This window comes from Haliotis cracherodii, unplaced genomic scaffold (genome assembly GCF_022045235.1).
Source record: "Haliotis cracherodii isolate W230 unplaced genomic scaffold, xgHalCrac1.p SCAF_3, whole genome shotgun sequence".
Lineage (NCBI taxonomy): Eukaryota > Metazoa > Mollusca > Gastropoda > Lepetellida > Haliotidae > Haliotis > Haliotis cracherodii.
In genome coordinates this window covers 67430303-67448290 of record NW_027266286.1, presented here as the reverse complement: position 1 = coordinate 67448290, position 17988 = coordinate 67430303, and the positions used below count along the sequence as shown (strand labels likewise).

The window sequence follows — 17988 nt, the reverse complement described above, 5'->3', positions numbered from 1 at the left end:
ATCTTGTGTAGCAGTAGCGAGCACTAAGATCTGATTTTAATGAGATTGGTGAATTCTGTAGATTCACTGACCGGTCATCCCTTTCTTTGTCCTTACTGCAATGAGCTATGTCCGGTACAGGGCACACACTTCGTGTCCACTTGGGAGGAACATGTGGTAAGCATATCATGGCCACAGGTTGAACGGTTAGATGGACACATCCACTATTGGACTTCTATTTATGGTAGAAGTTAGTGAGCTGAATGCGGAAATATTACTTCTTCATCGCTTGACCAAGGATGTAGTATATGTTCATTGTAAATGTCATTGAACATATGTAGACAACCTTTCTATCCGACATTATATAAGCTTATTCTGTCTTCTAGTAGGAAGACTAGCCTCAAGTCACACATACCAATAAATTATTCTTAATAGTCTTTAACCTACATAGAAATGTTTTGACATTGTTATATTGGGAATTTGTGTTTTGTAAATTTTTCAAGGAAATGAGTCTTCATTAGTACATTTGTACTTGATGTCCTAGTTCTGTTCCTTGTATATTTAATAAGACATGCCTTGGGTCCATTAGCACAGCTCCAAAGTGTTCAGACCTTCAAGGTCAATCATTGATTCCAAACATCATGATGCTAACGCAGTATTACCAGTCCGAAGTTCAGGAAATATTCCTACAATTGGTCCAGCACGGCCAATTTATGTACGGCCCAAGGTGTATTAGTACTTAATGTCCTAGTAGCTTCTCAAGCTCCAGCTTGATATGGTGTAAGAATCAGCCACGGTGTTAGCCACCGCCGCTTTAACTGTACATCTCCAGAATGCTCTGATTCAGTCTACAAGCCACCAGAGGACTCGGGTCAGACAACTGTCCTACATAACATTATAGAGTTATATCACCTTTAGTCCATCGTCCTCATTGGTAGCATGGAGTTACCACCCTTGTATGATGCTCCGGCATTCTGCAAAGGTGGTGTCACTTGTCACTGTGTATGTGTGATAACCATTACTATATGGCAGAGCAGAAGGTATAGAGCATCTGTAGGCAACTATGTCACAACAGGTGAAAATAAATATATGAGAAATATGTCCTTCTTCTGTTCTTATTTATGAAAGTGATGTTGACCATGACAATGAAAGTTGTGGAACATTCTGCGGAAGTATTTCCTATTGCAGTGACATGTTTGTCATCAGTCTGTCAAATCTGGTACACTTTATGACTGAGTTGCTTGTCGTAAAAGGCGACTAACGGGATCAGGTGGTCAGGCTCGCTGACTTGGTTGATGCATGTCATCGATCCCAACTGCGTGGGTCGATGCTCATGATATCAATCACTGGATTGTCTGGTCCAGACTCGATTTTTACAGACCGCCGTTATATAGCTGGAATATTGCTGAGTGCGGTGTTAAACAACAAACAAACAAACAAACAGTTATAGCCCAATGTCAGGGGGAAAGCCGAAAGTGATGCAGGTCTCGGATGTCTACCACTTTGGTGAAACCCACGGGTATGATGCTGCCGAACCTAGAAACAATCGGGGCGATCTGGGATTCGAAACAACATATCATGGCGTTCAGGCGTGCCCAAGGGATGTAACTCTGCACAGAGAATTGCGACGGCTGGGCGACCTGTGTCCCCCTGTATGATTGAAAATCTTAGACTATCCTTGTATGAAGAATTGATAAGCATCCACACTGATGACACTAGTATTAAAGTTCAACTTATTCATTATATGGTATGACCTTGTTTGAATTTTGATTTGTTTAATGCTTGTCATATTAAAAGCTGCTCAAAACCATTTTATTCTAATTTCTGACACTACTCTAATCCATTTATTAGCCAATTTAACACTATTAAATTAGATGAACAGAAACTAAACACTTGTTTTCAATGAACGCAAAGGTTCCCAGTCTACAGCATGGTGTAAGGCCAAAACTACAGAGGATGGTGAGAACAGCTACTGGTTCACTGATCAGAACAGAGATTACTACACGAGTGTCTGTCAGATACCATTGATCTTACGAGTTGTTTCAAAAAGTATGTAACAAGCGAAAGCTTTGTAACAACGAGTTGTAAGATCAATGGTATCTGACAGGCACGAGTGCAGTAATCTGTTTCTTACACACCCCAAAAACGCATCTTTTTAGCATCGAACCGATGCATTTTGTCTATTCTCATGATTGCAGTAGCTCATTTATACATAACACCACTGTCATAAGTGACGTCATCCTATGTACTGCTTACTACTCATAAATAATGTGACCCGACACAAAAGAGGATTCCGCCATATCAGGGGATTATCAAGGCGATGATGAGAATGCAAACTTAACAAAAACAAAGAACACGCTGGACGCCGAGTTAACAGTTTACACCTCAAGGAAATTACCAAATATGCACAACAATGTTTACTTCCGTATGACATCACTACCGGTGACCGACTTTTACAAAATGGCGTGTTCACTGACAACAGTATGCGGGATTTCCAGAGGATTTTCGTTGATTTAGGGATCGTATATTCATAAATGTGTCACATAAGTAATCCAAAACATTCTGACAATCTGCATACTGTTATTTGTTTACCATGTTTTCCAATGTAACAAAGAGAATTAGTCAGAAATGCAGATAACTACTGTTGTCGTGCGTGATTCAGCGTCAGTCATTGCATCACACAGGAAGGAAACCTTTACGGCTTCTGTTGCATTTACCACATCATTGTAATGTATATGTGTAATTCAATAATTAGTGCAATGATACTCTTCCCATGAATATTCTCAAACACGTGATCGAGCCAATGTATGCAACAATAAGACGAAAGTACCTCTAAAAATGCTACACAGTGTAAAATCTGAATTTTGCTTTGTTTACATTTCAGCAAGTAGATCTACAGTTTTCCGAGCACTCTTTTCGTTTCCCTACCTAATTTATTTCACATGATTTCATCTAGATAATTTGCATTGGTGACACTGTTTCTAAAATGTATGAGTAATTCAGGGAAGCATGTATAGCAGCAGAGTTTGAAATATTCCTGATAGAATAGGCGTCTCATAACCGGCAGTTTATAAAACGATCCAATATGGCGGAACATACACTTCGGCGTTCGTCAATGCATATTTTCCAAAACATTCATAACGGTTCTAGGCTTATGAGCAACGTTTCAGAATTGTCATGAGGGATTTAATACCTGTGATCACTAATATGCTATTTTTCTACTTTAATATAATTTGAGTGAATATCCGATATTTAGATTTCTAAACACACAGTAAATAACGCGAAGAATTGTGATTTGGCGAAATTTACAATGTACCTAATTTTCAGAAGTCACTTTCAGTAATGTTGCTTTGCCTAAAATGACAGTAAATGATAAACAGAAGGGGGACTTCAAAACTGTGAAGTCTATTAGTTAGCGTGATGTATTTTGAATTTTATTCGACTTTGAAGTGAGGGTTGACAAGGAGGGACATACATGTCGCTGTGGCATCCAGGGGGTTTACACTCTGAAATACCATAAGGCTGACATAACAACAGATAATGTAACTGATAATAATAACAATCAAACTCGCAGACGAGGACGAGTTTGTTTATTTTAATTATTAATTACACGGTCCTGTTGTTCAATACACACGTAGGTAAACATTCGACTGAAGCACAAGCAACTTATGAATGACTTTAACTAAGGAAACAAGTCTGTCATCACCATGGAGTAGCCAATCACGGGCCTGGAATTCGATCTCACACGTTTGATACCAGTTATCTCAAATGGGTTTCTCACCCACAGGTGTTTTAAGAAAGTGATTTCTGTATCAACGTTCACTCCACTCTACAAATTAGTAAACCCATCAGCATTCTCATATTAATTTTATTATTCACACATCGAAAAGAAAACGAAACGAAAACGAAAAGACTTTAGTTCCTAGATAGAAAACGAGCATACCTCAAAGGTGACAAAATCATGCCTTGTCATGATGAGTTCAACTTGTTTTCACTGTATCCGAGGCAACGTCCTCTTCAGTTTCACACACTATCCCTACACACAACCACTATCATACTTTGGTGCCATCCGTCTCAGACGAAGCTTTCAACATTGTACTGTCACCGCCTTTGATCTGAACAGGCTCCCTCCTACCTAAACTGTCCATCAGTTTCGGATGCTTGTCCAGCAAAGCTTTAGGCAGATGCATATGGAACGTCTGAAAGTATTTGAGTATTTGTTGTACATGTACTTCGTCCAGCTTGTACTCATGTGCAATCTGAGAGGACTTGTAGTCCTGCGGCGCCGATTGATGCTGAGTGATGAACTGCATTGCCTGGCGTATTGATGTCCTTCCGGCTGGGATTCTCTCAGGCTCAAGAAAACCAAATTCTGGGTCTTCCAACTTATCTCTGCTTTCTGGCTTGGGCCTTGGCTTTGATTTGATCTAAACAAACAAATTACAAACATCAGTAAGCTTAATGTGGGGGGAAAGCCCGTAGTGATGCAGGTCTCAGACGTTTACCAGATCGGTAAAGCCCATGAGCATGGGTATGGTGCTGACAAAACTAGAAACATAATTGGGGTTTCTGTAATGGTCAGAACATATTAGGGCTGCAACAAATACACTATGAGGCGAATACGATTCGTATCACGAATATAGGGTAACAAATACGAATATTAATTCACAAATACAATAACAAGTCAGCAGTTGATGTATTATTTGTAATATTCAGTGAAACATTAACAACATAAATTATTCAACACGGTTTGTTAATTATCGATATGTTATACATTTATATACTGCGCTTATCCAGGTGCTAGTTTCTGCTCAAATGCAACAATGACCAGTGACCACAATACTGTCAAATTAAATAGTATAAGAGTGTTAACTTTGAAGAAATCTATGCATATAATATGTTCTTATGGATATTTTTAGGTACAGGGTATGTACATGCACATGCTTGCACATTCAAAAATATTCGATTCTAGTGGCCACGAATAATGAATTCAATTCATGGATGGATACGGTTCGATTCACCGAATACGCGAGTGAATTGTAACAGCCCTAGGACATATACAACCAATTTATTCATTTTGCAGAAGGCACTACATTGTTGATTTGAGTTTCACATATTTCAAACAGAATGTTTCAGGTGTCCTGTCCTTTGGGAAGTGGATATGGTTCTTAGCCAATCTCATTAAAATCAGATCTTATTTTTCGCTACCGCTAAACAAAGGTCTGAGGACATCCCATTACAGGTCACGTCAGAACAACCTTTTGCGAATTTTGACCCACCAATTAAATGACCTACAAGAAATCGACATTAGCCAATCAGAAGGCAGCTTTCTCAAGCTTTACGACACTAGTTTCAAACAGGTGACTACGCTTCGAAACACATTTTGACGTATTCTCGATTTAAAAAATTAAAACTGATAAGAAGAATATTCTGGAATGGCTTATAGATGGCTTAGATTGTATGGATATAATCATAAAACCTGTAACTGTCGTTCGGAATACTCCATGTTAAATATTTCGTAGTTGCATGATTAGAAAACACATTTCGACTGTCACTTTCATGATCTGGTAAGCGACGCTCTGATTGGTTGGATGAAAGGTCATTCTGACGTGACCCTTAATGGGATGCCCTCAGATCTTTGTTTAGCGACAGCGAGAACTAAGATCTGATTTTAATGAGATTGGGTTCTTAGCCTTAGCAATATTCAAGTCATGTCAGGGTTGGGACACAAGTGAGTGAGTGAGTTTTGGTTTGACGCCGCTTTTAGCAATATTCCAGTAATATCACGGCGGGGGACACCAGAAATGGGTTTCACACATTGTACCCATGTCGGGAATCAAACCTGGGTCTTCGGCGTGACGAGCGAACGCTTTAACCACTAGGCTACCCGACCGCCCCGGTTGGGACACAAGAATGGGCTACACACATTACACACATTACCCTTGAGGGGAATCAAACCAGGGTCTTCAGCATGACATTAGCATTTCTGGAAAAAGAGGTCTGCATTGCAGTACCTCTGCGTTTCCTGCTGCTTTGAACAATACTTTAGTAACGCCCAGCATCTCAGCTTAAGTAGGGTAGAGAGCCAAGCATTGTAGAAAGTTTTGTGGAAGCTGATGAGCAGTTGTACATTGTTGTGAGGACTTATTCATGTGGAAACAAATAATACATCATAAAACAAAAGAAACGAGAAAGCTCTAGTACTCTGGATCTTTTGCACAATGAGCAATCACCTTAACCATCATCTCTACAACATGTATAAGGAAGCTCATCATCAAAAGCTGTTATTTTGCTGATGCGGTGCAAAGCAATATTTACTTATCATTCATTCTACAAGGAAGCAGGGATGTCATTTTGAAAGCACTTACCGTATTCAACGTAATAAGCGCCCAGGGCGCTCTCAAAATTAGAAATAGGGGGCTCTTATTAGAATATAATTTTGGTGAAAGAGTTGAAAGATCGTAAATTTTATGGTTTCTGCTGACAGCCTGAAATAATACAAAAGAAAAAGCTGTGTGTATTATACACGACAGATATATTTTTCCAGAATTTAATTGCCCGTAATTAATGGTGCATATAACACACGAGTGCATATTATACATGAATAAATGTACCCGAATTTTGTACATCGATCAGTCGGAAGGGTGCTAATTGGGATTGTTCACAAGCCAATATATTGGCAAATATCGCTGTGGGCGCTTATTACGTCGAATATGGTAAGTGGATTTCGTGGCAGAGTGCAAACCAGTTACTGAAAGTGTAAGCATCTAGCATAAATATGTATATACAGAGCTCCAGATAAGCTTTTGGTGTTGTGGGTATTTTACCCATGCATTTTAAAATCATTGGGTATCAGTAATTCTAACTGGGTATTCAAATTTCTGTTACCCTCTAGTTTTTACACATGTGGGTATTAAAGTTAAATATTTAAAAACACTATTAATCTGGTACCCGCAAACTGGTGTCGTGTGGGTTCAAGAGCTTTATAGGACTAAAAAATACCACAATACTTCCACAAGAAAGTGTGATGGCAAATGATCATGATGTAACTGTCATAGTGGAGTTTGGCAAGGTTGACGGAATGCTCGTTTATAATTTCAAAATAAGTTGCTGATTTCCTAATCGAATACGCAGGGTTACTTCACAATATTTTGATAATACATGTACGCACAAGTTATATTTTTGTAGCGTTTCTGTAATGTTTGTTGCATATTTGATACGCTTGGATTTTATTTTACTGCGTATTTCTGTATTTCTGACGCAGATACGCAGCTTATTTGGAGCTCTGTATATATAAGATCAACATGATAGATAAACCAGTTAATGTTTATGGGTGCCGCGATATGAGAAATAATCCTGATGGGTGCCTGCCTACCTCTGGGGGAGGTCCATGGGAGTCTAACTGCAGCTTCCTCATGTTGTCAACCAGCTTGCCATGCTTGGTTTTCTGAGCTGTCAGGTATTCAGGATGGTCTGAAACATCATTGGTACATGTCTCTAGATGTACGTTCTTCAACGTGCACTCTGCCAAAGCATTTGAACGCTAGTGCAAAATCAGAATCTGCCTATTTGGAGATTAGAATGTTACTGTTGAGTGAATGGTGTTGGTTAGTTAAATCAGAGTAGTACAATGTCCATATGTACGATTTGTCAGCGATGCAACTATGAACTGTTCTTGATAAATGAAAACGGACGTACATGACAGGTGACAATACGAATCTCAGTCCTTGAGTAAAAAAGACAGGCACCCCTACGTATACTTGGTGATAATAAACACACTGTTAGGAGATTAGATGGTATTACAGCATTACCGAATGATGATATGCAACAACATTTACAAATATTTTCTTTAGCACTTGTTAAATCTTCGGCAGGTTCGTATTTACCTACTTTTCTACTTCTCTTTTCTATTCTGTCGTTCATATAATTGCTGAATTACCACTTCAAATTTCAAAATACTTTCTGGGATTCCAAGAGGCGATATAATTTAAAATACTGACCTCGTCATATGTACGGCCATTACGTATCAACAAAACAAGATGTATAAAGAAAGGAACAAACCATCTGCAAACTTGTCCAATAATGGAGCAGATGAAGGATATCGAGGTGCCACTTTGGGTTGATCTCCCTGTTTGTCTATCGCCCTGTGAGCCCTGTTCTCGACGTTGAAATTCTTCAACGGCCTCGACATCTTCGAAACTGCACGTCCCATTTTGACAGTTGCCCAGTGATGAGAAGTGCTTTGGTTTTCAGGCAAAAGCTTGCATAATACAACTACTCGGCATGTTTCGTGTTTTAGAGGTCAAACGACTGCTTCCGGGTCACAAGACGACCGTCTGTTTGACCTACAGAGAACTAGTATTCCTGAAGGTCCTTTCGGGAATTGTTTACATACTAAGGACATCAGTAAAACACTTTTCTAACAAGTTACTTATTTAACCATTGACAAGATATGAAAACAACGTAAATGTATATTTTCATAGGGTGACAGCCAAGAACAGATAACCTTACCAGCTAACATGTTGCAGACCACTAGTGAATATGTTCAGTACCTTTTTCCAGGATTGTCTTTATGTTTGTGTGTTTGTTTCTTTGTTGTTTTTAACGCCGCACTTCCAGCTATATGATGGCGGTCTGTAAATAATTGAGTCTGGACCAGACAATCCTATGATTGACATCATGAGCATCGATCCATGCATTTGGGATCGATGACATCGATGACATGTCAGCAAGCCTGATCCAGTTAGTCGCCTCTTACGACAAGCATAGTCGCCTTTTACATATTGTCTATATGAAAACTATGGAGATTAACAGATGCGTACGTGTTTCATTAACACTTAATATAAATTATTTTAAACATTTACAATTTCATCAGAAGTATTCACCTGGTCAAAATGAAACTGATCTACTAACAAATACCAAGCACCATGAGCTAAAATTCCTAATTAACATTCCTAAAAATAACAATGATTTTTAAAAAATACAATAAAATTCCTATACAATATTAATCATGTTAATATCTATCTATTATAATAAAAAAAATATTTTAATGCAGTATTCTTTACTTCGAATCGGCAAGTCATTCTATATATTTTTGTCAAATCATATTCAATCAATCTGTAAAGTATTCAACCCAGTAGGTCCAAGTATTTTGTCCCCAAAAATAGACGACATCGTAACATAACATACATCTAAAATCAAATTAAAATGCAACATTTGCATGTGTGTATTCCTCTCAGTAGATACAGCCACAATTACACTGACCTTAACAGTGTACACAACTGCCATATGTATCCACTTTATGGTGTTCATCAGATTGAGACCCGTGACCTGTTAAGACCCGTGAAGATTCCGGGGTAGAATAGGTCTTCAGCAAAACATGCTTGCCATAAAAGGTGACTCTGCTTGTAGTAAAAGGCAACTAACGGGATCGGGTGGTCAGGCTCGCTGACTTGGTTGATGCATGTCATCGATCCCAATTGCATGGATCGATGCTCATGATATTAATCACTGGATTGTCTGGTCCAGACTCGATTATTTACAGACCACCGTCACATAGCTGGAATATTGCTGAGTGCGGCATTAAACAACAAACCAACCCAAATCATCAGATTGAACAAGCCATTATCCAGTAAAGCATAGACCACTGCCTGACGATTCATCCATGGCCCCTCTTTTCAGTACAATGTGTGCTTCTAGACTTACTGTTGCCTCATGCCATGAATAAATTCACTTTTCACAATAATCACAGTTCACTTTTATTTTGAAAACACTAAACAATGTGTTTGAAAAACAGTAGGCTGTCAATGTATAATGGTTTTCGTTTTCAACATGCTGCTCACAAACTATACTACTCAACATCTGCTAATGATCAAAAGTCATCTTGAGTCGTGTTGTCCTTAGCAAATGTTGAGAAGTATAGTTGACCATTCATGTATGTCAGGCTATTCCAATCTAATAGATTTTATAAATACAATCCAGTCCTAAGATGCTCATTTCATTTATGTCATGTTTGTATCAAATGTATTATCTTAAAATCAATTTATTCAGCATGAACAAAGTTCAAGACAGGAAGTTTAATCATAATTTTTTTCACATTGACTTATGTTCTGTAATGTTTCTTTTGATTGTTAGTGCAATGAGAGTTTAGTGCGTGAATCACTTGGTGTATCGTGTTTCGGCCTCTCCAGGGTGCCTTGTCCTATCCAGGTTGCCAGGTCCTGCTCTCACCACGGACACCAATAACGACACTGTATTGTTTAATAACATTTTATTGAAGAATATTGCCTTTTCTTACAGATCCCATCTTCACTGCTCTGTACAGTGTAGCCATGGCTACTCCCCATCACTTTATACAGTACTACAGCCGGGCAGACACACAGCCGGACTATGTACATATTAACATACTGGTTGGCGTGCCCTGCCCACCTCTGTACAAGCTAATAAGCACAGGCATGTAGGCAGATGACATACACAGGCTGTATGCAGACACCGAACACAGGTGTGTAGGCAGACGGCATACACAGGCTTGTAGGCAGACGGCGTACACATGTAAGCAGACGGCATACACATGCAAGCAGACGGCATACACAGGCATGTAGGCAGACGGCATACACAGGCATGTAGGCAGACGGCATACACGTGCAAGCAGAAAGCATACACAGGCATGTAGGCAGACGACATACACAGCTGTGTTTCGGCAGACGGCATACATAGGCTGGCGACATACACAAACACTTCAGCATGCCAGCACACACAGGCAGATATGCAGCAGATTGCATGGGCTTCTAACATTCTGTACAAAAAGTGCACTTCTGCACATTTACTGCCTGTGCAGTGCATGATATATAATATGGCCATGCTGATTATGTACATCAAGAAATTAAATTTCCTTTGCAAGAACTCGAGACTCAGCAAATTTGAATATTTGTTATAGGAGGTCTACAAACATGATCCGCGGAAAAATCTAAAGGATGAACAAAATGAACAGTTGGACGGTATGACAAATGTTACATACAGATAATGCTTTTATCTGTCAGATTCTGTAAAGCAGTTTATAAAAAAAAATATGTTAACTCTTTCAGCAATCATTTCTCATGTTGAAATATAATTTGTCCTTGCTGACAAGAGACTTGTCGCTGAAAGAGTTAGAGGGTGAAGAAGGCACACTAAGAGTCTCAAATTGTCGCAGAGGAAAGTCAAGATGGCGTTTAGGAGGGAAAGGATGAGTTGGCGACTTAGATCTAGCTGTAGCGCGATAACACGATGATGCACTCATTCTGAGCTTCACACTGCTCCCCACTCAGCCCTGCTATGTACAGTCAGACATTAGGTCCATCAAGTCACTCTCTAACATGACCTGCATAACAAATATCACTAATAGAAGCTTAACAGTTACCTGCCCAACAGGCAGACTCACCAGACAGGCAAGGGAAGCCACGCCCCCTAGCCTGACAAATGGTGGACGTTTCCATTTTATGGAAAGATATCACTGAGCCACTCACAGCAAGACGACACACTGAACAGACTTTAACTTTTTTTTCATTTTTTTTTCATGAATATCTTCTTCTATGAAGTTTGCACCAAGGTAATTCCTTCTCTGCTTGGTCGTTGCTCGACGTTGCAAGGAGTCCACAGCAGAGAGGACAGTATACTCTGCAGGAGATGGCGTTCGAAGTAGGGCGTTACTTTCATCAGAGCTGCGTCACAGACAGCAGCATCGAAAGTTGGACGTTTGTCATCATACGGGTTACAGTCGTTGTCGGGTTTGTGTCGTAGTTAGTTAAGTCCTGTTCAGTGGCTTATGTCTCCAACGACATATGTTCATATCACATTTTCTTCAGTATTCTTTGCGTCTGCTGTGAGTGGCCATGTTGAATCTCAGTCAGGCACTTGGTCAGTCTTGTTAGTTATCACAATTAGGTTAAGACGAGAAAGTTTAGCAGATGCTAAACATATACAGGAGAGTTGGACTCGGCGTCTGGGTTCATGAGAGGACACGGATGTCCTCCATCATCAAAAAAACGTCTGAATGTAAACTCAAAGAACGCATGTTCGGGATGTTTTCCATTTTCATATTTTGAGTCCACTCTCTTTGCATCTTCGGAGTCACTATTCCGAAGTTTCTCGGGATCAACAGGATCAAAGTTGGAAGTGTCTGTTGCATATCTGATCGTTGGAACAAACGGTGCAGGTGATTGACGAAGGCCATCATAGTTGATATCAGAGAAGAATGGGTGTTTCTTGACTTCCATGGCTCCGTTTCGTCCAAGTCGCTCCTCAGGGCCGCAGCATAGACGCAGAATAAGGTTGCTGGCTGCGCTAGACAAATTAGACTCTGGTGGAATCTTTAATGTCTCAGCCCAGTTTATCACCTGAAACAAGTTAATATGATGGATGAGTTTATATATGTGTATTAGGCTAAAAAACCTAAAAGAATTGGTTCTTAGGCAATGGCTCTTGCAAATATAGTGCGAGTGGGCAGTGTCTTTTCTTTCTTTTTTTTTCGGGGGGGGGGGGGGGAGACAGGAGTGGTTGTTTAAATAACTATGCAATCAAATAAAAAGTTGTGCAACAAAACAAACAGTTGTTTGCAATCAACCTGAGAAATGGCCCCCCTTCATAAATGTATTTCTTGACGAGTAAAATACTTGAGTACAGCTTTTGACTACCATTGGACTTGGAATATTTCAGGATTTAAAAAAAATAAATTGAAATGGAAATCAAAACGAAACGTGCAGACAACTTTACGATGATGCGTGCGAGAACAAAGACTATTGGGCTTTTTTTAGCCTTAGGGTTTAACAATCACCTGACACACGTAATTCTAATGTTCTTATTTTTCAAGACAGCAAGTCATGCTTATAGCCTATCAAAATATGAAACAGGATTCTTCATATACATACACTTGAATTCATCAGCCAACACAATGCACCTAATGCACCCACACAAGTTGTCACTCAACTGACAGCCTAAAGCAAACCCAGATGGCTGCCGTAAAGGCATCCCCTAAGGATAGAGGGCAGTTTCATATTCGAGGGGAAGTTCCGTATCCACATATTGACAGTTCCATCACTCATAAATGAACCCCCAAAGGACCATAATGATACACAGCCTGAAAGCATTCAAGGTCAAAATGAAAGAAATAATCACAACACCTAACCAAAATCCATATTATTTGCACCTTCGAATCAAAGAAGCTTTGTTACCTTATATTGCGTCTCTGCTGGTGTGGCGGCGTAGAAAGGGGGATGACCCACAAGCATTTCGAACAGGATCACCCCGACGCTCCACCAATCACAGCAAGAGGTATAGCCTGAAACAGTAGCAGTCCTGAATAACATCTTTATCATCAATAATAATAATAATAATAATAATAATAATTGGGCATTAATATACAGCAATAATCAATAAATGAATGTCGCCTACAAAATAGATGACAATTATTTTACACAGCATCATTTTAAGTATATTAAAGATGTCGCCTCCTCTCATTACCTTGTCGAAGCAAGACCTCAGGCGCAATGTAATTTGGTGTTCCGACCAGTGAGTGAGCGAGACAACGCTGCCTTGCACGTTGCCGACGTCGTTCTAATGGTTTGAGTATTTCACATCTGCACCGCTCGTCTAGAGTACACGTTACTTCCATTGAATCCTGGCGTGCGTGAGTGCCATCTGAATCAAGGAAGGTCAACCGGTCAGGTGAAGACATCACAGAACAGGAAAAACAAAGTTACAGACAACAACTCCCACACAAGGACAAGTTTGTATGGACAGACAATTTGTAGATTACAATTGAGGAGGTGTTTCAATGTAGACTCGAACACCTCCATCAAGCAAGTGAAGTACAGGGGGGTTATACACGTATGGGTGGTTCAGGACTGTGCCCCGAGATTTGCAGCTCCTTAGACAACTGTGCCACCTGGTCTCAAAGAACGTGAAGAGAATTGTTTATCTAATGTGAAAAAGAAATTTGAAACAACATTTCACAACAATTTTATGCTTCAAAAATACTTTCCATGAAACTTATGATTTTTTGTTTGTTGTTGTTGTTTAACGCTGCACTCAGCAATATTCCAGCTACATGTAAATAATCGAGTCTGGACAGGTGTGAAATATTTCTTGCTGGCAAAGAGATTCATTAACAATGTGTTGCATTGCAAAAAAAATCTCTAGTAAGTGACATTCACATGTTACAATATCAGCGGAAATTGTATGAATAAAATCCCAGTGACATTATAACATCTCTGTATACAATGGTATATGAGCTCGACATCCTACCATGGTTATGGTACCTTCCTTTGACAGGTTCAGGGAAGAATTCAACAGGTCTCGAGTTAAATTAATTAAATATGAACAGCTTTAAAGACTCCTTAAATCAAAGACTAAGAATTATAAACATGATAGATATCAGCATTATCCATCGAAACATTTCACACTTGTGTAAAAGAACCCTTTAATCAAACAATACCTAACAACTTGAAAAGTCAACTCAGACACATGGACTATCCAACTTGAGCAACAATGCTGTATCTAAAAGTACACAATTACATCCAAACAAAGTCTAGAGTTATCTCCCTTATACCACACAGCATATCTCAGAATAGACTACCACTAGGTTTCCAAAACCACCAGAAACATTAACCTAAATATAATTTCCCAGTACCTTAAATCCTTAAGTATATATAGCAACGTCACAATGGCGGTGTTTATCTTTATAAACAAGGTCAGCCTAACCTCCTGCAGTTACGGCTGGCCCACACAGCTTATGTTACAGCCCTCTGACAATACTTGACCTACTGTGGACAGTCCCCTAGTGTAGTGCATGTAAATACCAGGCCACTGGAATGTAATACAATCAAAGCCCATATAGTCGTATGCATAGCTCTTACCATGCTCACTCCTTGTTAACTAACTGTCTTATATAGCCAGCTGGGACTTGTGTACAATGACGTCATACTTTCAAAATATCTCCCATCAAAGGCATGCCTGACCATGTACACAAACGTTTAGTTTGTCTTGAGAAAAAAATAAAATTATTCGATACAAACATTTATTGTGAACAACTAATATAATCCTCAATGGCCAACACAAATCGATTATTTGTCCGTTTTGAAGCTCTAATGTCTAACTATATTTTTCAGGATAGGCTTAAAAAAATAAAAGAATTGGTTCGAAACTATAGTGCAGGCGGCAGTGTCTTTTTGCTTTTGGGGGGTTGTTCAAACTCAGTATGTATCCAAATAATCAGTTGTGTAACCAATAAACAGTTATGTACTATAAACCAGGGGAAGGGCCTCCCTGCATAAATGTATTCCTTAATTAGAATAATACTGGAATAAAGTATCTGACTACCGTTGGACTTGGAATATTTAAGTATTTCTTTTTAAATATTTCAAAATGGAAATAAAAATTAAACCTGTGTCAAACTTTATGATGTTGGGGGGTTGCCTGAGAACCAAGACTATTATTTTGTTAGCCTTATGTTAATGATATTAATCGTGGCATAAGACAAGTACAGTTTCCACAACTCAACTGTTGTAATAGGAACAAGAGCCAAGAGCCTTCACTGTTATGAACGCCACCATGTAAACTATTGTCTTGGTTGAGTGGCATAAATATTTGACTCCACAGGTCCAACAAACTTGTATCAAGTTATCTGCAATCTAAGACATCAGAGTATCCATATTTGACATTTGGGATTCAAGTACAATATGATTTGTGAATATGGTACTGCATAGCGACTAGTTATTGCCGAGGACCAGTTATCGCCAACACCTCGTTATAGCTTGCTTACATTATATCCTAATTGCTTGCTTCTTGTTTACTTTAGCTCATTTTCTATAGAAGAGAGCAATATTTATCAGAAAATGATAAACAAAACTGACACTTATAAGGAAATATTTAAAAAACACACCATAAAGAGAACTTGCTCAAATACAACTTAAGATGTGACACACAGGTGGTGTAGTTATGTCATTGCTAACTACCTGTGTTATTTTGTCTACAAAATACAATTCAAAAACTTAATTCAGCTCTTTTTCCAAAAGTACATAACATGTATTTATTGTAAAATCCCTAGTACATAGTGTTAGGATAAGCTTGTGTAGTACAAATGTTGGGAATATTACTTTACATCAGTTGGCACACCACAAATTGATGAAAAATGCTTCTTATTAATTTTGATGGATAAAGTAATTGAGTGTGATACCAGAGATGTATTGTGGATAGGCATTACTTAGAAGTTGACGGATGACAAAGTAGACACAATGACATTTTTTATTATGTCTAGCATCACAAAGTAGACGCAATTTATGGATAACAACTTCTTTAATACTGTCAGTCTTGCTTGACAACTGTATAAAGATCTATACCGAAACGTCGCTTTTTACAGTATTAAAGAAGTTGTTATCTATTAATTGTGTCTACGTTATGATACCAGGTATAATAAAAATTGTGGTTTGTATAACTGAAGCTGTCCGTGTGATGACTGTCTGTATTCCCTCTCTTTGCATTATTACAGAAATCTACTCAAACTTTTTCCACAGACAGAAATAGGAGTATTTGCACCTAGTTTTTAACAAAAATCAAAGCTGTTAGTATAGGCAACTTTGTACACTGAATATTTAAGAAATAGCACAAAGATGGCATTAACTGGTTGCTGGCTTAGCCAGTATATGCCTCATATATATGTCTTACCATACATCATAAGCACTGATAGAGAGAGCATAGCCAACGGGTGTACATGGATCAACGCTTATATTATGAACACAAAGTAAAATATGCTTATAACAAACACGCTTATAACGAACACGCTTATAATGAACTTAATTTTTTGTCCCAGCCATTTGCTGTATAGATGTTGTATGTATGCTTATAACAAACTACGGTTATAACAAATTAAAATTAGTGGGCTACTTGAGTTTTTTATAACCGTAGTTTACTGTATATTCAAACATGTCACGCATATTTCACAAAGTTTTATACTTTCCTTCCAAATGATCAGAGAATTACAAGTCCAGAGGCTTACCGTTATTTGACGAATCAATAATTGAGTGGGGATCTGCTAAACTTGGTATTTGTTTTCAAGCATCATATGATGACATGGAACATTTATCATGTTCTATATATGAAAGACCTCAAAATATATACACACTTTTAAATTAGGGTTGGGTGTCACATCCCAAATTGAGAAATGACAAAGAATTTCGGCATGAAAAGCTTCATGTGTAGTTTTTAACTGAATAGTGAGCAGTATAGTGGTGAGGTGAGGTGAGGTGAGGTGAGGTGAGGTGAGCTTAAAGCATTAAATCTTGCGTTCATACAGCAGTGTGCATGCACATCTGTCTGTCTGCTTGTTCTAGTCAGGACTGATGTTTGTTTTATAATGCTGAGTGCCAGGCAGGGTAATAACAAGTACAATCTTTTAACATCTTTTGAAATGATGCAGACAGTGGGTCGAACCACCGTGTGAATATTCAACAGGAAGGAGTTTCGGATATTTGAAGAGAAAGGCGGAAGGGTTTTGATTGAGACTATTCCTCTTCAGCTTAAACAGCATTAATGGTTTTACGGTTATCTCCAGAAATGAAAGCATGGTTGTTTTTTTTCATGTTACTGTTTTCGTTTGTTTCATTCCAAGAGTAATTTATTATTTACGTTCATTACTGGAATTTGACATAACACATTATCCTCTGTCTGTCATTTGGTCTGTATCCTCATTTAAATGAAGCAATTGCAACTCAGAAAACACATACTTTTTTTAAATGCAAAGCACAAGTGATGCCTGCATTTTCATGAATGAGATACAGAAAGTTCACCCTTTACTCAAAAAATAAATTGCACCCATAAATCATTCAAAAACATAATTTATGTTTCCGCGTAGCAAACCTTTAAAAAATGAAGCCATAAACAGAGATGTTTCATATTTTAGTGTAATAGCACTCAGATATTATTCATGAATATTTCCATTTCATAAATTCTAGCAACCTTGACCTTTCACACAAGTTA

The 17988-nt window shown here is 38.5% G+C and overlaps 2 protein-coding genes across 2 annotated transcripts in view; both read right to left on the bottom strand.

Moving 5' to 3' along the window:
• Positions 1-3635: 3635 nt before the first annotated feature.
• LOC139474597 (NADH dehydrogenase [ubiquinone] 1 alpha subcomplex assembly factor 4-like) lies at positions 3636-8389 on the bottom strand. The gene is made up of 3 exons (XM_071257668.1): positions 8041-8389; positions 7355-7452; positions 3636-4406 (listed from the first exon to the last, which is right to left on the bottom strand). Exons 1-3 carry the CDS (start codon positions 8189-8191, stop codon positions 4032-4034), a joined length of 624 nt encoding a protein of 207 aa, XP_071113769.1. The 5' UTR covers positions 8192-8389; the 3' UTR covers positions 3636-4031.
• A 1843-nt stretch (positions 8390-10232) lies between these two features.
• LOC139474593 (serine/threonine-protein kinase LATS1-like) overlaps positions 10233-17988 on the bottom strand; it is a 42207-nt gene continuing 34451 nt past the window's right edge. The window contains exons 5-7 of the mRNA XM_071257665.1: positions 13477-13653; positions 13188-13294; positions 10233-12353 (exon numbers count right to left, since the gene is read on the bottom strand). Coding sequence (XP_071113766.1) covers positions 11928-12353; positions 13188-13294; positions 13477-13653 — 710 coding nt within the window. The 3' untranslated portion in view covers positions 10233-11927. The remainder of the gene's footprint in view (positions 12354-13187; positions 13295-13476; positions 13654-17988) is intronic.

Excerpts from the sequence above, each read along its gene's own strand:
- LOC139474597 (XM_071257668.1), bottom strand. The coding sequence starts at position 8,191 with ATGGGACGTGCAGTTTCGAAGATGTCGAGGCCGTTGAAGAATTTCAAC. Across the intron at positions 7,453-8,040 it reads ATTGGACAAGTTTGCAGATG|ACCATCCTGAATACCTGACA; the intron begins GTTTGTTCCTTT and ends ATGATGTTTCAG. Across the intron at positions 4,407-7,354 it reads CCCATGGACCTCCCCCAGAG|ATCAAATCAAAGCCAAGGCC; the intron begins GTAGGCAGGCAC and ends TTGTTTGTTTAG.